General features: G+C 45.7%; 1 protein-coding gene across 1 annotated transcript in view; it reads right to left on the minus strand.

Moving 5' to 3' along the window:
* The window catches only part of slc12a2 (solute carrier family 12 member 2), an 83963-nt gene that overhangs the window by 41292 nt on the left and 21328 nt on the right, over positions 1-21343 (minus strand). Inside the window, exons 2-7 of the mRNA XM_079524867.1 lie at positions 13211-13330; positions 10643-10718; positions 10191-10286; positions 1884-2023; positions 1093-1203; positions 632-740 (exon numbers count right to left, since the gene is read on the minus strand). Coding sequence (XP_079380993.1) covers positions 632-740; positions 1093-1203; positions 1884-2023; positions 10191-10286; positions 10643-10718; positions 13211-13330 — 652 coding nt within the window. The remainder of the gene's footprint in view (positions 1-631; positions 741-1092; positions 1204-1883; positions 2024-10190; positions 10287-10642; positions 10719-13210; positions 13331-21343) is intronic.

Here is a 21343-nt window from a genome sequence, read left to right on the forward strand (position 1 = left end):
TAGAGTGCGGACCGGGAGCGACAGCCCCGAAAAAAGGTAAGTATTGTGTAATAAAAACTTAAGATAGCATTTAACAATGTATTCAGTTACAGATGAACCACCAACCATCTACAAATGAAAACTATAGGGGCATTTTTGTCAATAATAGTATAATATAGTTTGTTTTGTAAACACATAATATACAATACAATAACCTTGGATTGAAGACGTACGTAGAGATTCGCCGCATTTATAATAGGAAGAAGATAAGCATCGTCACCTTCTTAAACTAATGGACCAAGTAATTTTTTGAGGAAACAGATATTTCGGCCTAAGTGAGCTCCTAATGACACTGGCTACCTCTGGTAAAATCACCAAATCCTAATTGAGTGTGACTTAGGCCAAAACAGGCAATCTTTTGGCACATGGTCACATGGTTTTGTGAAAACATTGCCTAAGTCAGGTAAATTGGCCTAAATCAGGCCGTTTAATCCAATGTAATTCTATTTAATCCTCTTATCCTCTTAAACGTTTTTGGTAAAATTAGTTTTTTATTTTGCTTGAAAAACGTAAAAAAAAACTTTTAGGCCATTAGTTTAAGAAGATGATGATATTGATCAAGTTGAGAGAAGAAAAAAAAAGGTGGCCGTACCGTCGTAGCCCATGAAGCCCCTGGACTCCTTGGCCTTGACCGGGATGAAGGATCCGATGAAGTAGTTGACGATGGCGGTGCAGAGCACGAACAGCAGGAAGATCTGTGCCTGTAGAGGATACCATAACATTGTGTTACACCAGGCTCTTCAACAGGGGGGTCCGGGACCCTATAGGGGGGTCCTCAGAGTTTTTTACATTAACCCACGAACCCTAGAATTCCTTGTCTGAGGGGAAGGTTAGCAGATCTACAAGCTAAGGTGGAGTCTGAAGTGGTAAGTCTTCAGACTACGAGCTGGGGACCCTCTGAATCCCCCCTTGATGATCCCTGTTGAGAAACAATGAACACTGGGGCTGGTACCGTGGCCTCCCATTCCATCCCCCCTCAGTTAGAAACATTGGGGCTGGTACCTTGGCCTCCCATTCCATGCCCCCTAAGTTAGAAACATTGAACATTGGTACCTTGGCCTCCCATTCCATCCCAGCTACAGAGATGCCCAGGAGCAGGATGACGGTGATGGTGCCGATGATTCGGATGTCATTGGTGGTGTCCATCATGACAGCGTCGACGCCCTGCAGGTGTGGGCGACAGGGGTCATCAATAAATTATGTCCGTACACGGACAAAATGTGTTTGTGGCAAAGACTTATCCTCGTCCATGTCACTTTTTTTTTTTTACAAACCATTATAATGTTCTTATTTTTACCACAAGCTTATATACGGTAGACTGAAGCTATAAGCCACCACCATTTGACTCGCAGTGAAACAATCTAGCAGGAAATCACGCAGAAAAAAAACAATTTTGGACAGCCATGCTATTTTCAAACATAACTAGGAAATGGATGGTAGTCTTTTTTATTTTATTTTTAGGAAGCACAGAGAAAACCTCTATGTTTAGCAACGATCTTACTGGAGATAAATATTCTGTGACTACTTGAAAGGTAGGGGGATTTCTTTTCTTTTTTTTTTTTTTTTTTTTTTTTTTTTAAATCGCTGGCAGGGGCTGAATTATTTATGCATTAACTCTGACAGTAAATGAGATGAGGCTAGTCTCGCGTGGACAGTGGATAGAATGAGCGAGCATTCATTTGTCTTACTGTAATTGTTTCCACGATGAAAAACATTCAGTAGATCTACAAGCTCACACGTGCAAGCTTGCAGATCAGCCATTTCCACTATATTGTTAGTACTTTTTCCCTTAAAAATAAATAAGAAATTGATTTAAAAAACAAACAAAAGGAGCATTAACTTACGGCCAGCAGTTCCACCACGGTCTCAGCGAAGCCCACCACGTACATAGCTACGGCCACCGCGTTGGCGAAGGCGAAGATCAGACCGATGGAGCCACCAAACTCGGGGCCCAAACTTCGCGATATCAAATAATACGCCCCGCCTGAAAAGCAAACAAGACGTTAGAAGAAGAGTTGCAAAATCACTGCCACGGGTTGGTCTTAGTCTTTTGAAAAACACAGCATTTAGTTTTAGTCCTTTTTAGTCATCTGAAATTGTTTAGTCTTAGTCTAGTCTTAGTCATTTAGTCACATCTTCAGGCCTACTCATACTCCAGTTTGAGGTGATGGCTTATCACTGCGGTGTAGTTTTCTAAAGGTTAGAAAACTACAACATCACATCACGTCAGTTTTAGCTTCACTGCATTGGCTTCCGGTTGTTTTTAGGATTGATTTTAAAATTATTGTACTGGTTTATAAAGCTCTCAATGGTCTCACACCTTCCTACTAACATGACTGCCTGCCTAAATATGTTCCAAACAGCCCCCTAAGGTCTTCCACTGCTGGCCTGCTCGCTTTGCCTAAAATAAATGGCAACTAAACAATACGGTGAAGCAGCTTTTTGCTTCTACGGGCCGACGGCGTGGAACAAACTCCCACTGTACCTTCGACAGGCAGCCTCTGTAGACATTTTTAAAGCACAGCTCAAGACCTACTTCCACACTCTTGCTTTTAATTGATCTTTAAAAATGTTGGTTATTCATGTCCTCACTGTATTGCATTACTGCTATCATTTTTAATGTTTTATGCCTTGCTTTTCTTTTTTCTTTCTCCATTGCTCTGTAAAGCACTTTGAGCTGCATTTCATGTCATGAAAGGTGCTATACAAATAACGTTGTATTATTATTATTATCTGTTTTTGATAACGTCACCACACCATTTAGTTTTAGTCGTGTTCAAACATCCATCAAAGCTGCAAAACACGAGCCATCCCGTGTTGGGCCGGGTGACGCGCCGTACAGCGGCAGATTATAGCGCCCCGCGGTTAGAAAACACACCCAGACACCCAGGTTCACACAAGCACAACAAACAACAGAGACGCCACCTGGTCCAGAAGGCATGTGAGAAGCGTGTTGCTGTTCTGAGGTCCGGGACCCCTATAGGGCAGTGGGTCCGGGACCCCTATAGGGCAGTGGGACCGGGACCCCTATAGGGCAGTGGGACCCCTATAGGGCAGTGGGACCGGGACCCCTATAGGGCAGTGGGACCCCTATAGGGCAGTGGGACCCCTATAGGGCAGTGGGACCCCTATAGGGCAGTGGGACCCCTATAGGGCAGTGGGACCCCTATAGGGCAGTGGGTCCAGTGGGACAAGGACCCCTATAGGGCAGTGGGACCCCTATAGGGCAGTGGGTCCGGGACCCCTATAGGGCAGTGGGACCAGGACCCCTATAGGGCAGTGGGACCCCTATAGGGCAGTGGGACCCCTATAGGGCAGTGGGACCAGGACCCCTATAGGGCAGTGGGACCAGGACCCCTAAAGGGCAGTGGGACCTCTATAGGGCAGTGGGACCCGGGACCCCTATAGGGCAGTGGGACCCCTATAGGGCAGTGGGACCCCTATAGGGCAGTGGGTCCAGTGGGACAAGGACCCCTATAGGGCAGTGGGACCCCTATAGGGCAGTGGGACCAGGACCCCTATAGGGCAGTGGGACCAGGACCCCTATAGGGCAGTAGGACCAGGACCCCTATAGGGCAGTGGGACCCCTATAGGGCAGTGGGACCCCTATAGGGCAGTGGGACCCCTATAGGGCAGTGGGACCAGGACCCCTATAGGGCAGTGGGACCCCTATAGGGCAGTGGGACCGGGACCCCTATAGGGCAGTGGGACCCCTATAGGGCAGTGGGACCCCTATAGGGCAGTGGGTCCGGGACCCCTATAGGGCAGTGGGACCAGGACCCCTATAGGGCAGTGGGTCCAGGGACCCCTATAGGGCAGTGGGACCCATATAGGGCAGTGGGTCCGGGGACCCCTATAGGGCAGTGGGACCCCTATAGGGCAGTGGGACCAGGACCCCTATAGGGCAGTGGGACCCCTATAGGGCAATGAACAAGGACCCCTATAGGGCAGTGGGACCCCTATAGGGCAGTGGGACAAGGACCCCTATAGGGCAGTGGGACCCCTATAGGGCAGTGGGACCAGGACCCCTATAGGGCAGTGGGACCCCTATAGGGCAGTGGGACCCCTATAGGGCAGTGTATCAGGGACCCCTATAGGGCAGTGGGTCCAGGGACCCCTATAGGGCAGTGGGTCCAGGGACCCCTATAGGGCAGTGGGACGCCTATAGGGCAGTGGGACCCCTATAGGGCAGTGGGACCCCTATAGGGCAGTGGGACCCCTATAGGGCAGTGGGTCCGGGACCCCTATAGGGCAGTGGGTCCGGGACCCCTATAGGGCAGTGGGTCCGGGACCCCTATAGGGCAGTGGGACCGGGACCCCTATAGGGCAGTGGGTCCGGGGACCCCTATAGGGCAGTGGGACCGGGACCCCTATAGGGCAGTGGGTCCGGGACCCCTATAGGGCAGTGGGTCCGGGACCCCTATAGGGCAGTGGGACCGGGACCCCTATAGGGCAGTGGGTCCGGGACCCCTATAGGGCAGTGGGACAAGGACCCCTATAGGGCAGTGGGACCGGGACCCCTATAGGGCAGTGGGTCCAGGGACCCCTATAGGGCAGTGGGACAAGGACCCCTATAGGGCAGTGGGACCGGGACCCCTATAGGGCAGTGGGTCCGGGACAACTATAGGGCAGTGGGACAACTATAGGGCAGTGGGACAAGGACCCCTATAGGGCAGTGGGTCCGGGACAACTATAGGGCAGTGGGACAACTATAGGGCAGTGGGACAAGGACCCCTATAGGGCAGTGGGTCCGGGACAACTATAGGGCAGTGGGACAACTATAGGGCAGTGGGACAAGGACCCCTATAGGGCAGTGGGTCCGGGACCCCTATAGGGCAGTGGGACCCCTATAGGGCAGTGGGTCCGGGGACCCCTATAGGGCAGTGGGACCCCTATAGGGCAGTGGGACCCCTATAGGGCAGTGGGTCCGGGACCCCTATAGGGCAGTGGGACCCCTATAGGGCAGTGGGTCCGGGGACCCCTATAGGGCAGTGGGACCCCTATAGGGCAGTGGGTCCGGGGACCCCTATAGGGCAGTGGGACCCCTATAGGGCAGTGGGTCCGGGGACCCCTATAGGGCAGTGGGACCCCTATAGGGCAGTGGGACCAGGACCCCTATAGGGCAGTGGGTCCGGGACCCCTATAGGGCAGTGTGGTTAAATTAATGAAAATACACATCAACGTGAATCCAACACTGATGATAGTGTTCATCAAACAATATGAAATCTATGAAAAAGTGTAATCTGCAAAGAAATACTATACGTATGTAGCTCTCAGCTAGGGGGTCCTTGGGGGTTGAAAAACGTTAAAGACCCCTGGAACAGAGAAAATACCAGACGCTACGTGAGTAAATATGACAAGGCAGCTGAGAAAATGTGACAGAGCGGGTGTTGTGCACCAGGACGACGACGGATGAATTTGACTCAATCAGGGTGAGTTAAAAAAAAAACTAAAACTAAAACTGCAAGTTTAACAAAGTTAAAGAAGAAGTTAAGCTGGAAACCATAACTTCAAATATATATTTTATTCACTGAAACAAAATGTTATATTAACCAAGGACAACTTTAGTTTTTTTCAACCAAGGTTCATGTTTTAGGTTATTAGAGAAAGTAAAAGATGAGTGTTAATTTTTCTTCATTTGTTGCTTTCTTTCGTTTTAGGGATTTTAGCAGTTTTTGACAGCACATCACGAGATCTACCGAATGTGTCAAACTGACATATTGAGCCTAAGACACACAGTGTGGCTTCCCCCAGTAGGCTACCTTCACATTCAGTAGATCCTGTGATCTTTTGTGGCCAGATGTAATTTCCTGGGGTATATTAGGACTATAGTAAATAAGAAAAAAAAGAAAAAAAAAAATAAATCGCCATAATATTTTGTAAATAAATACATATTTAGCCCCATGCTCGAATGCCCCCGCCCCCCTGTCAAAGACCGCTAAAATCCCTAAAACGAAAGAAAGCAGCAAATGAAGAAAAATTAACACTCATCTTTCACTTTCTCTAATAACAACCTAAAACATGAACATTGGTTGAAAAAAAAAACTAAAGTTGTCCTTTAAGCTCGGTCAGGGGTGGACAACACTTGTTTTTCTAGAGGTCCATACTGACCAAGTGAGCAGGACATTAACTTTAAACGCATAGTGCTGAATTATATTAAAACTGCATGCTTTTTGTAAACACAAAATGCTTGCGTTTTCATTGTAACCTCAGGGCGCACCAGAGTGAAAGATTGACTTGCAGAAAACAATCCACATCAATGCACAGTCAACGTTTATAATATATACATTAGCCTACTAACCCATTGAGACCTGGAACGCATCCATGTCACGTTAGCGTTTAACCACATTAACCATTAACCCATTTTGGGGCGGGAACCCCTTTTGGTGTTTTAAACATTGTTATAATTTAGCTATTGAAAAATAGCAGATCTACAAGCTCATAGCGCGCCACCGAGTGGCGCGCTATGAACTTGTAGATCTGCTATTTTTGAAAAATCGTTAAAATGTGCCTCAAATCTTTCCGAAAATTGTCATGATTTAGAAAACTTTTTTTTTTTAATTTCGACGTCAGGCCTGAATGGGTTAATGTATATATTGCCGATTGTCTGATATAAAAAAGGAGCAGTGAATTTGCAGCTTCTCGGCTTTACGGGGGAAATATGTGAGCGAGAACGGAGTCCATGCAACATTGCAACACGCTGCAGCAAAATGTTGTGACCTGTGACCCAGCAGTGAGCTCATATGTTCCACCACAGCGCAGGGCAGAAAGAATGCCCGCTCTGCCAGTTAAAATGTCATAATGATCTTATTTATGCTTTTGCCAGGGCACGTTAAGACTCCTGGAAGAATTTTCTTGGATAATATTCTTTTAATTGGTGGCAGATGGAATGTCTTTCTCTATGGGTGTGTGTATAGTATGTACCCCTTTAGAGCACCGTTTCACAGCCTGGGGTGGGGGTCCCCGAGTGACCCCGGGGGGTCCCCGCCAAAGATCACTGGAGGGCACGGGGCCATGTGTGTGTGAGGAGAAGGGGTCTCAGCTTGTGTCAGATGCAAGAAGGGCTGCTCCGAGGATAAATAACTGCTTTAGACAATCCTGTTATTCAGTGTTTCATAAGACCTTATTACATGGCTTGGTTGAATGCTTGATTCTGATTGGTCAATCGCTGAATTCATCTGTCTGTTATTGCTGGATAATGACCGCTCCGCTCTATAACAGACCGTTGCCTAATCAAACCCTCGGAGCACCTGGTTGCAGCCACTTGATTTACTGCCTTTTCCCTACATGACAGCCATGTAAAAACACACACACACACAGTGTCATACTGTCATTTACAGCTAAACATTGCTCTCAAAAAATGTTTTTGAAAACATTTGAGCGAGAAATAGACGATCATCATCCTTCGACTGTCGTCGAGATCGTAGATGCCACGTCTTTCCATCGGGTCCTGTCAGCCATTGCTGCTCCCAGTTCTTGGAATGTCAGTCCTGTGTCCCTGGAGATTGTGTCAGGATATGTATGAGGCCTGGTTCCTCTGGACGATTGGGGGAGCCGCCATAGCAGGATATCTGATATTACTTGATCCTTGGAGCGGTAGCAGTGACCAGCAAAGATCGCTCTACGACATGCTACGGTTGTTGTTATTGGTGGCAGTTCACCATAGATCTGCTCTTTGGTTGGATGAGTTTTCCAGGAAATGTTTTTAACACACATGAGGAGTCTTGTATATGTGCCATCAAGCCGGTCTTGTAATTCCTTCTTCATAGTCCATGTCTCAGCACCATATAATAGGATGCTTTCAACACAGGCCCTGAAGAAAGAGACCTTGGTGGAGGTTGAAACGCTGGACTGCCAGACTCTGAGGAGTTTGTTGCAGGCGTTCCAGGCTTGTCCCTTTCTGGCAAGAAAGTCCTTTCTGCTGTCAGCCACATATGAACCCAGATATTTAAAGTCCTCGACTTCCACTTGATTTACTGCCTTTTCCCTACATGACAGCCATGTAAAAACACACACACACAGTGTCATACTGTCATTTACAGCTAAACATTGCTCTCAAAAAACATAAAATTGAAAACATTTGAGCGAGAAATAGACGAAGCAGTACCCAAAAATGGATTCCATTTGATCAACTCACTCCCTGCAGCTGGGCAGACGCAGCCAGCACGAATGCGTGACACTTTGTTGTGTTTTGGGTCAATTTATTAATTGATGTTAGGTAGCCATGAAATAAGCGGGATAATATCTGGCTAGGTGGTCATTCACCTTCAATCAATATTTAATTCGACTTTTTTGGGCGAATCCTCTGTGTACCACCAGAGGGGGGCTCAAGTACCACCAGTAGTACTAGTACCAGTGATTGAGAACCTCTAGTTTAGTGGATAGACGGACATATCCGAAACACTACAGGTGTGTGCGCTCCAGTATGTATGTTTACAATGCAGATGCTCCCCCTTTTTTGTTTTTACCTTTATTTCTCCAGAGGAAGTTAGCCGAGAACAAATTCTCCGTTTCAGGAAAACACTTGCTTCAAATTCACACAAACACGCGCACGTTCAAACCTGGGAGCTGACCTGACCTGACCAACCACAGCCTGATACTGTTGTACTGGGAGCTGACCAGTATACAGTCGGATACTGTTGTACTGGGAGCTGACCAGTATACAGTCTGATACTGTTGTACTGGGAGCTGACCAGTACAAGCACAGTCTGATACTGTTGTACTGGGAGCTGACCAGTACAAGCACAGTCTGATACTGTTGTACTGGGAGCTGACCAGTACAAGCACAGTCTGATACTGTTGTACTGGGAGCTGACCAGTACAAGCACAGTCTGATACTGTTGTACTGGGAGCTGACCAGTACAAGCACAGTCTGATACTGTAGTACTGGGAGCTGACCAGTACAAGCACAGTCTGATACTGTAGTACCGGGAGCTGACCAGTACAACCACAGTCTGATACTGTTGTACTGGGAGCTGACCAGTACAACCACAGTCTGATACTGTTGTACCGGGAGCTGACCAGTACAACCACAGTCTGATACTGTTGTACCGGGAGCTGACCAGTACAACCACAGTCTGATACTGTTGTACCGGGAGCTGACCAGTACAACCACAGTCTGATACTGTTGTACCGGGAGCTGACCAGTACAACCACAGTCTGATACTGTTGTACTGGGAGCTGACCAGTACAACCACAGTCTGATACTGTTGTACCGGGAGCTGACCAGTACAACCACAGTCTGATACTGTTGTACCGGGAGCTGACCAGTACAACCACAGTCTGATACTGTTGTACCGGGAGCTGACCAGTACAACCACAGTCTGATACTGTTGTACTGGGAGCTGACCAGTACAACCACAGTCTGATACTGTTGTACCGGGAGCTGACCAGTACAACCAGAGTCTGATACTGTTGTACCGGGAGCTGACCAGTACAACCACAGTCTGATACTGTTGTACCGGGAGCTGACCAGTACAACCACAGTCTGATACTGTTGTACCGGGAGCTGACCAGTACAACCACAGTCTGATACTGTTGTACTGGGAGCTGACCAGTACAACCACAGTCTGATACTGTTGTACTGGGAGCTGACCAGTACAACCACAGTCTGATACTGTTGGTCACCACAGAGCAGCCCCCCCGGTAGCAGTTTTGGGGTTTAGCACCTGCTCATGGGCACGTCAGTGGCGTTGGGGGTGGTCGAGTGCAGGCCCTTTGAGCTGGGGACCATTCGGTTGAACAACAAAAATGCTCCACTGACCTTTAGGCCACAAATGCCCCCATGGCACTTAAAGTGCTGCATGATTCTTGCTCAAATGTTAATCTCAATTTTCCTCCACAAGAATTGAGATCACGATTCTCATTTTTCCAATAACATTTTGTAATATTGTCTTTAGTCTACTTTCAAAATGTGGCACCAATGTGGAGTTGTGGAGCCAACTGCTGTGGCTTTAAAAATACACTTTACAAACACATCCGTTTGTGCCGAGTCACAGAAAAATGTGCATAGTGTATTGTAGAGAGCTTTAAAACAAGGGTAGGGTGCATCGTGTATCGTCCACATTTGAGGGACCCCCTCAAACGAGATGCTGCAACTCAAGTGGCTTAATCCTCCAGTGGAATTTAAAAAAAGAAAAAAGAAATCGTACCTCCTCGAACGAATCCGTTGGTGGCGATGGCCGAGGTGGACAGGCCGGTGATGGTGGTCACCACAGTGGCCATGAGCACGATGACACAGGCCAAAACTGACGAGAGGAAGGAAGGTAGATCATCGATTTAGGCTCTTATTTTTATAGTATACGATGAAAATGTCAGTAATTTCTTTATATATTTTAGTTATTCGTCATATGTGCCCTGTGCATTTTTGATTACTAGGCAAACAAGACATTTTTGTAATTAATATATTCTAATGTTCAATGCAAAAAACAATTACATCGTTAATCACAATTATTAGTGTGACAATTAATCATCAACTTAAATGTGTAATCATGACAGCTCTAGCGTGACTGCAGGTTAAAAACAATGAGTTGTGTGTGTGTGTGTGTGTGTGTGTGTGTGTGTGTGTCAGAGTACCGATAGGTGGTTTGTGAGCTCAGCTTACCGATTCCTGCCTGGCCCACGATCCACGACATGCGGATGAACAGCATCACACCCCAAATGTTCAGCATGCAGCGGACCTGTGGAGTCAAACATCTACCTATCAATATGGACTTAACTTATCAAATGTTTAGCATGCAGCGGACCTGTGGAGTCAAACATCTACCCATCAATATGGACTTAACTTATCAAATGTTTAGCATGCAGCGGACCTGTGGAGTCAAACATCTACCTATCAATATGGACTTAACTTATCAAATGTTTAGCATGCAGCGGACCTGTGGAGTCAAACATCTACCCGTCAACATGGACTCGTCATACAAACAACTACTAAAACCTAAAACTAGTGAAATTGGAAGAGATGACACAAATGAATGAGCGGACACGATGGGACCTGGAGCACTAGCTGATGAATGAGCTTTGTGGTGGGGGGGGGGGGGATTTGTAAACCATCTGAACATGTATTTTCTGATTTACTACAGAGCTGGACAGAGAGACGGGCAGACTCTAGTTACTGAACATCAGCAGTGATTTCTCAGAATAGAGGACTTTTGTTACAGCTCTACATCACGTGCAGCACCTTTAAGCCCAAACACCAATGATTTGAGACGCAAGCGTTTTAGCGGTCGTCGTAGTGGTCTGCGTTTGGCGTTTCAGAGTTTGGGGTCAGACTCCCGTTGGCTTAGGGTCCAGTCAATCATGACTAGGTCGCTAATAAAAACGGGCCTGTTGTATGTCAGGTTTCACCTGACAAAAGACACAAATGACCATAAAAACCTTGCTACTCGATTGAAGTCGGTTATCGGTTCTAAATTGCCAGCCCAGCCATAAAATACGTTAATGTTAGACTGGAAAACGAGGCTGGTTGGTTTTCTCGAACATGGAGGGAGAAATGGAGAGTTCATTTTAAAGGTTGTGTGTAGCGTAGCGCCACGGGCCCATTCGGACCCCTGTGTCAGCGTCGTTAACACAGCTGAGAGACTACTTCACACACTGCGGACACAATCCTCAACGGGGCGAGACGTGATTTAATGGACACCGTCCATGGTGTCACACATTGGTGGCGTCCGATGGACTCTGTGGTGAAAAGGTCAACAAGCCGCCAACATACACACTAGTGAAACCCAGAGATTTGGTTTGTGTGTACAAATTAAATATTAACCCTTTACACTTATAGAGTTAAGCACATTAAAATAATGATCTCATGAATTAGGTCTTTGTAATGAATTAATACAAATAAATACAAATTAGAGATGGGGGGGGGGGGGGGACACGCGGCAAAGGCCGTCGGGCTTGGGAATCGAACCTGCGGCACACCGTCAGGCTGGCTTAGCAGCCTAGGTGCCCAGACGGTTGAGCTAACCGCCCGGGCCAGTGAGGTTTTGTTTAATCTAAATTTCCCCATCATCCACTGGGCCAAGCAAAGCAGTCTGATCGGCTTCTTCTCCCATTGCGTGTCCCGGGCTTACCGTTTGCTCACATGGTATCTTCAGCGAATTCCATCCTTCTTCCACATCCATGGAAACGCCACTAGTTTTATAGTTTTAATGAGGTTAGGGTTAAGGTTAGGTTTAGGTATAATTTGACTGAGGTTAGGGTTAGGCTGTCAATCACAGCGACTGGCCAATCACAGCGCACCATCTACTCAAACACGCTGAAGATCCCATGCTCGCCGTTTGTCGTCTGTTGGTTGGTGCGCTACCGGTATGTTCGGCACGCCTGAAACTCATCCAGTGAGAAAGGTACCGCGGTGCAAAAACTAAGCTCGGAACTAAACTCGAAGTCGAAGTCCTAGCATTTAGATATTAGATATGCATTTTATTGTCACTTTAGAAATGTGCAGATATCCTGTGTATACGGTTATACTGTGTATGTTGATTTGTGTATTGTTGGGTGAGAAATCAGTGTTGCACATCAAGCTAATCATCGAGGGGACCCGCCAGTTTGGGAATCTAAATAGTTTGTCAGTGGAATAAAGGTAGTCGATAGTCACATAGTTTTAGTCAATGCAATCAATGACACACACACACACACCAGTGTTGTTTTCGTCGACTAAAACTAAGACGAAAAATGTTCGTTGACTACCTTTTTTCACTGACGAAAACTAAATGGAAACTAAATGAAAACTAAGCTATGATGACTAAAACTAAGACTAAATATATTGACAATTTCGTCAACAAATAAAAACTAGACTAAAATGTTAGGGAGGGAATAGTGGACAAGAGATCCAGTATAAGTCATTTACACTTGGTTGCATGCTGAAAATAGCAGATCTACAAGCTCACAACGCGTCGCGCTGCGACCTGTTGTGAGCTTGTAGATCTGCTATTTTCAGCAAGTATAAAATCTGTCATTACGACAGCATCAAGGCCCACCAAAATACATTTTAGTCGACTAAATCAACTGTAGATTTAGTCGACTAAAATCTTATGACATTTAGTCGACTAAAACTAGACTAACACAAAAACATTCCAGGTGACTAAAATGTGACTAAAACTAAATTAAAACTATTCAAGAGACTGACTAAAACTAAAATCTGCTGCCAAAAACACTGACACACACACACACTCACCAGTACTCCTTTGATCCATCCAAACTTGACGATTCCCTTGGACTCCGCCGCCTCCTTGGCCGCAGCCTCCTCAGCGGGGGTGAGCTCATCACCGTTGGCGAAGCCATCTTCAAATGGTTCCTAATGCATAGACCAGAGGAGACGACGTTAAATATCTCTAACACATTAACCCATTGAGACCCGAGGACAAATACAAATGCCTTCTAAATACTGACAGTTTTCTGAAAAACCTCATGTTTCTGTGTCAGTCGTTCTCAAACATTTTCATGTCAAGGACCCCAGAAAATATATGTAATTGGCCGCTGACTCCCCATCTGAAAATATGTTGTTCCAGGGACCCCCGTGAACTGAACACTGATTTCACACAGTGTTGATGATTGGGGCCCCCCAGATAAGTTCATAAAACGAAGGGCTGGTGGAAGAAATAGGGCTGTCACGCTTGTGAAATTTTACTTGAGCGATTCATTCTAACTCCACTAAATGCGTTTGTCGTTGAACATTGGAACATTATAAATTAAAATTTTGATTGGCTTTTAGGCTTCGTAAACAAAAGTTGCACATGGTAGACAACACATTTTATTACCATTTAATGACTGAATAAAAATAAACATTAATCAAATAACTGAGATTTAAAAATGTCTTGAATTGCAGGTCTAATAATCTTGTCTGCTAGCTAGACAGACGGCTCCTCCCTAATGAATTGCTGCAGAGATATTGTGCTGCCAGCTCCCTTTTGGGTAGAAGAGGAAGCTTTGATTACAGTGTTGCATAATGATCTGATCCGAGCGCCTGCTAGGCCCGTGTCAAGGTCAGTACGAGATGTACAGGTGTGTGAGACACACACATGCCAAGTTGGATGTCAGATCGCTCAGACGGTGCTCGAGTTGTACACCAGAAGCACGCGCACTCACACACACACGTTTGTATTACTATCCTTGTGAGGATGTCAATATGTTAGGAAAGCATTGAAAATTGTGGACATAGACAGTTAATCTGACATGTTGTGAGCTTGTAGATTTCTTGCAAGTATAAAAGGGGTGAACAAAATAAGCATATCCCAAAAAAATATACATTTGTTAACCCACAAAACAACCATTACTCTTGTGAGGAATGAGGTGAACGGTCCTAACAATGTCCATTTCTCAAATTGTACTATACATGTGGTGCTCAAAAGTATAGCACACACACACACACTCCAATAACTCTCTGATATACTGGGTATGTGCATGCATAAAGTTAGTGCAAATCGCAAAGTGAGTTTAACGTTGTTTAACGTCGATCAGGTTTTTCTGTTTAGATGTATGTGCTGTCAAGGCCAGAAAGTAGGCATGCTGCATTCCCACATAACTTCCGGGTGTGAGGATGATGTCACGCGCATAGCCTCTATAGAAAGAAAGCTGTTCTACTATATGCTATTACTGGATATGGAGAGAGGAGACACACACACACACACACACACACACACACACACACACACACACACACACACACACACACACACACACACACACACACACACACACACACACACACACACACACACACACACACACACACACACACACACACACACACACACACACACACACACACACACACACACACACACACACACACACACACACACACACACACACACACACACACACACACACACACACACACACACACACACACACACACACACACACACACACACACACACACACACACACACACACACACACACACACACACACACACACACACACACACACACACACACACACACACACACACACACACACACACACACACACACACACTTTTTAGAACAACAAAGTGACCTCCAGTCATGGCAGTATCGACGTCAAATTGAGCTGTAGAGGATGTTTGGGGGATTCTTTTTGTCTCGTCAATGACGCTGACCGTGTCCTCAGAGAGACACGGTTGGGTTCTTAACATGGATGACGGTGTTGAACTTGAATAGACACATGGGTGATGGTGTTTAACTTGAATAGACACGCTATCTACCAAGACAAGAGAAAAGCGTCTCCTCTTGTGTCGTCGTTGTTTGACCCTGAAAAGCTCCAGCTTTTCAAATCATCGAGCTAGAAAGTACTCTGGAAGATTTGGTGGGAGGTTTCTATGGAGCAAATATAGCCGATCTACAAGCTTATAAATGGGATATATTTACATTTTCACTAGTTTGAGTCCCGTGGAGACCTCCAAGTTTCTCTTTTCAATCTCGTACATTTTTGGGGGGGTGACGGTGTCCTTTTAAACACTTGTCCCAGTTTGTTGGCTGGTAAATGGTAAATGGTGCATTTATATAGAGTAGAGTGGAGCTTTTATCCAAGCGCCTTACATAGACCTATTCACACACCGATGCCGGAGGAAACCATGCAAGACACCAACATGCACATCTGGAGCAATTAGGGGTTCAGCGTCTTGCTCAATGACACTTAGACACTAACTCTGGGGAGCCCGGGATCGAACTGGGAACCTCACGTTTTGCCATCCGGCCACTCTAGTCCTGACTAGCTTTGACACAGATCGCTGACACGGTCGCTCTCTCTAGTCACCTCGCTTAGCGCAGCTCGCTAGCCCCGTCTGTCCCCAGAGAGAGATGGGATGGGCACAATGTGGCCACTTTCTTTGGCTCACCACAGGCCCCGCCTTCACGCTGTCACAGCCCAGGTGACGTGGGTGAGTCACAGAGGGGGCTGCCTCCGGGGCCCGTGGCGGGGGGTGTCACTGCGGACAGATGGGCTCAGGTTGATACCACCCCCCCGCCGCAACTCAACTCTGCACATGTCACCTCGTCGTTGGATAATTTATAAGACACATATAAATTATGTACTGTTAACCCCAAACACATATTTGATTGTTTTATTCTGACAATGCTAGTCCTCATCACCAGAGATGGGTGTTTTAGAATTAACAGTATACTCCGTTCTTAAAACATCAGTTTTTGTAAAAGTGCAAATAATGTTGGCGTAGAACATAGCGTGAAGAACAATTCGGCGTGTGCATCGTCGTAAATCCAAAGCATTCAGTATTTGTTTAAATATCAGCCGAGGTCTACGATACTTTTTTCATCCTAGCAATTCTGTGTTTTTTCTACAGACAATGAGTCACGTGGTGTCAGAAGCACATCTATTTTTGAACATTTTTAAAAGAGTGTGTGTTCTACTGATTGAGAAGGCATTTGTAGAATCAGAGTCATGTCTTAATGGGTTGAAAGAAGAGGGAAAAAAACATGCTAATCGATTAATGAAAAAAGTAAATGATAGCATAACATTGTATATGAATTGATTGCATAGGGACTTTTTTTGACGCCATCCCTTTTGGACTAAGCGTTTGACTGTAGTCTGTTGATGTTTTTACATTTCTGTCTAATAAACTATTGAATCAATCAATCAGCTGACTGTTCATATCACAGACAGACTTAAATTAATAGACACTTGGCTTACAAAGCCGGGCCTTTCTATCTGGTGGGCCTGTGGTGGTTCTGTGTCATAGTTCTACCTCAGTGTGAGTGAGTGGGCCTGTGGTGGTTCTGTGTCATAGTTCTATCTCAGTGTGAAGGAGTGGGCCTGTGGTGGTTCTGTGTCATAGTTCTACCTCAGTGTGAGTGAGTGGGCCTGTGGTGGTTCTGTGTCATAGTTCTACCTCAGTGTGAGTGAGTGGGCCTGAGGTGGTTCTGTGTCATAGTTTTACCTCAGTGTGAGTGAGTGGGCCTGCAGTGGTTCTGTGTCATAGTTCTACCTCAGTGCGAGTGAGTGGGCCTGCGGTGGTTCTGTGTCATAGTTCTATCTCAGTGCGAGTGAGTGGGCCTGCGGTGGTTCTGTGTTCTACCTCAGTGTGAAGGAGTGGGCCTGCAGTGGTTCTGTGTCATAGTTCTATCTCAGTGCGAGTGAGTGGGCCTGCGGTGGTTCTGTGTTCTACCTCAGTGTGAAGGAGTGGGCCTGCAGTGGTTCTGTGTCATAGTTCTATCTCAGTGCGAGTGAGTGGGCCTGCGGTGGTTCTGTGTTCTACCTCAGTGTGAGTGAGTGGGCCTGCAGTGGTTCTGTGTTCTACCTCAGTGTGAAGGAGTGGGCCTGCAGTGGTTCTGTGTCATAGTTCTATCTCAGTGCGAGTGAGTGGGCCTGCGGTGGTTCTGTGTTCTACCTCAGTGTGAAGGAGTGGGCCTGCAGTGGTTCTGTGTCATAGTTCTATCTCAGTGCGAGTGAGTGGGCCTGCGGTGGTTCTGTGTTCTACCTCAGTGTGAGTGAGTGGGCCTGCAGTGGTTCTGTGTCATAGTTCTACCTCAGTGTGAGTGAGTGGGCCTGCGGTGGTTCTGTGTCATAGTTCTACCTCAGTGTGAGTGAGTGGGCCTGCGGTGGTTCTGTGTCATAGTTCTATCTCAGTGTGAGTGAGTGGGCCTGCGGTGGTTCTGTGTCATAGTTCTATCTCAGTGTGAGTGAGTGGGCCTGCGGTGGTTCTGTGTCATAGTTCTATCTCAGTGTGAGTGAGTGGGCCTGCAGTGGTTCTGTATCATAGTTCTATCTCAGTGTGAGTGAGTGGGCCTGCGGTGGTTCTGTGTCATAGTTCTACCTCAGTGTGAGTGAGTGGGCCTGCAGTGGTTCTGTGTCATAGTTCTAAGTGTGAAGGAGTGGGCCTGCAGTGGTTCTGTGTCATAGTTCTATCTCAGTGTGAGTGAGTGAGTGGGCCTGCGGTGGTTCTGTGTCATAGTTCTAAGTGTGAGTGAGTGGGCCTGCAGTGGTTCTGTGTCATAGTTCTGCTATGGGCTCCTGGGGGTCTTTATTGAACCGCCAGGCGGGGGGGCGGGGGCATCACGTCAATAATACCCACCCAGCGCTGGCCGGGCAGGACACACAGCCCCGTTTGTGCATCGACTTGGAACAGGTCAATTTTTCCACACAGAAGCTGTTGTTGAACAACTAATACTGTTTTTTTGGTCTTGGCTCGTTGTGTAGCGCTGGGAGTCTGGTCGGGGGCGGGAAAACACGTTTTCATTGAATTTTAAATGTGGTGGTTTTTCGTTTGTCTCTTTCTCTCTCAATTTAATTCAACAGGCTTTATTGGCATCATGAGAAAACGTACGTTTACAATTACATTGCCAAATAAAGTTCTAAACAGAGCTTTGTGACATTGCACCTTAGAAAGAACTCTCTCCATTTTGATCATTCTGCATGTTTGTATTTACATCTATACTGAAAACTCAGCACGTTCTCTTCCGATATGACCCTAGGGTCATAATATTCCGTGGCTGCAGGCACCTGCAGCAAGGCGGCCGTTTGGGAGTTTGTAGATCGGCTATTTCGCCCCTAAAGATTGTCAAGAGATTTATTGTCACATAGATGTACGGATTGTACGTGTGAAAAGGATGGGGGGGTACGTGTGAAAAGGATTGGTGTAGAGGGGGAAAAAGGAGGGGGGCTAATAGCAGTGTAGACCCCTGTCCGTCTACTGACTACTACTAGTGTCGCACAAAAGTAGCAAAAATAGCAGATCTACAAGCTTAAAACGTGGTAAATGGTGCATTTATATAGTGCTTTTATGCAAAGTGCTTTACATAGAGTAATGCACATTCACCCATTCACACACATTTATACACCGATGGCGGAGGAAACCATGTAAGGCAGCAACCTGCACATCGGGACTCAGGAGCAATTGGGGGTTCAGAGTTTTGCTCAAGGACAATTCAACAGCAACTCTGGGCGAGCCCGGCATCGAACCGGGAACCTCACGTTTCCCCATCTGGCCGCTCTACCAGCCGCTCTACCCCCCAAGAGTGGCCGGTAGAGGCCAATGAGACACATTTCGAGCTTGTAGCTATTTAATTTGGATCTGCTGCTTTTTATGCTTTTGAATATAAAAAAAAATACGAGGTTTACTTTGCATCTGAGACCCGACAGACGATAGTCAAAATGACACCGATGCTTTCCCGGTTTTAATGGGTTACGCATATTGGCCACGTATTATTCAGTCCTCAGTACTTGCGACGAAACAATCTTTTAGCTGGGGGACAGCGGGCTGCACACATTGAAAAACAGTGGATGATGATTACACCAGCATGGCTGGGACAGCAGCAGCCACACTGCTGCACAATGGCATGTGTGTCTGATCGTGACAAACTGATGAAGCAGAATGTGATCACGCTTTGTTTGTGATTAGGGCTGTCGCCTGTCACGATTATACATTTATGCTGAAGATTAACTGTCACACAAATAATTGCAATTAACGATTTAATTGTTAACTACGGTTTGTGATTATGAAGCATTTTAGGCTTTATAATCACAAATTTCACAGGGCAGCTATGACAAACAACTTAAATATACAAATAATCACTGACCAATTTAATAATTTCTTCTTTCCAAAGAATTTACAAAATAGCAGCAATAGTTCATCTACAACCTTAAAATACACAATGTGATGTGTTGAAGGTTGTAGATCTGCCATTTCTGCTATTTTTTAAAAATGTATGGACATTTTTCAACATGGAGGAAACGATTGCCGAAATAATTGTGTTTCTCAAAAAATTGCAATTATCATAAATAATTGTAATTATCATAAATAATTGCGTAGATGATTATTAACAATTGTAACAGACCTATATGTAATCACACTTCGTATGCGATCACATTTTGCATGACCACCGTTTCCCAAAAAGTTGTCCGGGACCCATGTTTGGGTCACGGACCAATTTTTATGGGTCGCGAGTACATATCTTCCTTTTGTCTGTTTCCTACATTTACAAAATATATACATAATTTCAAAAAGAAAAAATGTTTGAATAAAACAATCACAACTTTATCAATTAAATAAAATGAAAAAACATAGTAATTGCTATTAACAAAAAATAAGTTTAAATAGTACTGAAAATAGCAGATCTACAAGCTTGCAAAGCTGCACGAAGCGACACGTTGTGCGCTTGTAGATCAGCTATTTACCAGTTTGGGTCCTGGGAAAAGGTCTAATTTCTCTTTCAACCACTGCACTAGACATATGGCCATTGCAGTGTGTTTTATGTAAGCTGTGGTTGGCATAAGCCGCTTTAGCCTGGGGGTTGTTTTAGGCGAGTTATGTCATCATCATGTACACTTCCAGATAATATAAATGTTTATGTTTCAGGTGTCATCACAGCAACCACAATCAGAATGAAAACAAACAAGTAGAGGGACTCTGAGGGAGTTTTATTTCGCACCACTCTATAATATTTCCCTTTCTAAATGCCGATTATACAAGGATGTGGCGTCCAGGTAGTCAGTGTGTGCCAGCTGTGGACGGTTAAACAGCCGTTTACTTTAAATGGATTGATCCCCCTGAACTGAGAAACATATCCCAGTGGTTCTTAAACTTGTATAACTCAGGGCACTAGCCCTTACAGCTTGTCATATTACGGTTCATAAATACGTACAATACATTCTGTCACGAGAAAAACTTGGATTTTCTATTAGGACAGGTTGAAAAGAACTTTGACTTGATATTTATAATAAAATAGAAAAATACGCCCGCACACCGTTGATCTGCTCGGTACAAGAGGATAAAATAAGTAATCCCCCGCCCTCCCCCAAAGTACAGTTTAACTCGGGTCTGTTTTACTAAGCATAGAGGCAGGGTCTAAGTGGTTCTAAACTGAAGTGACATTGAGAAATTCCAAATATTATCAAAGTATTATGCAGCACTCCTCCCTGGACTTGTGTCACAGCACCCTAGGGTGCCACGGCAGCAAACACTGCACTAGACACTATGTAAAAGGAATCACTTTCAGGTGTACAGGACCGGGGTGGGGTGGGATTATCTACATGGGCAACGCATGTTGCATGTCGCTTTTGAATCTGCTTTTGCACTGCTTGAAATAAGCAACATTGATCCCAAATGCATCACATTTATTAAGAACTTCTCTGCAGCACAAAGATCTACTTTAGCCCTTGCAAAAATTAACCGGGAGTGAGCCTGTTGTGCAACATTTAATCAGCAACGTAGCCTCCCTACAAAACAGTGGCTCTTTGAAGCAAATGTCGTCATTTGCTGGCCCGTATTCGCTCGACTACAGCCTAATTTGGTTAACCCAAAGTAGCAGATCTACGACCTACAAAGCAGACCTACAAGCTCACAACATATCATGGCATCCGCGATGCATTG

This window comes from Electrona antarctica, assembly GCF_951216825.1.
Source record: "Electrona antarctica genome assembly, chromosome: 16".
Classification (NCBI taxonomy): domain Eukaryota; kingdom Metazoa; phylum Chordata; class Actinopteri; order Myctophiformes; family Myctophidae; genus Electrona; species Electrona antarctica.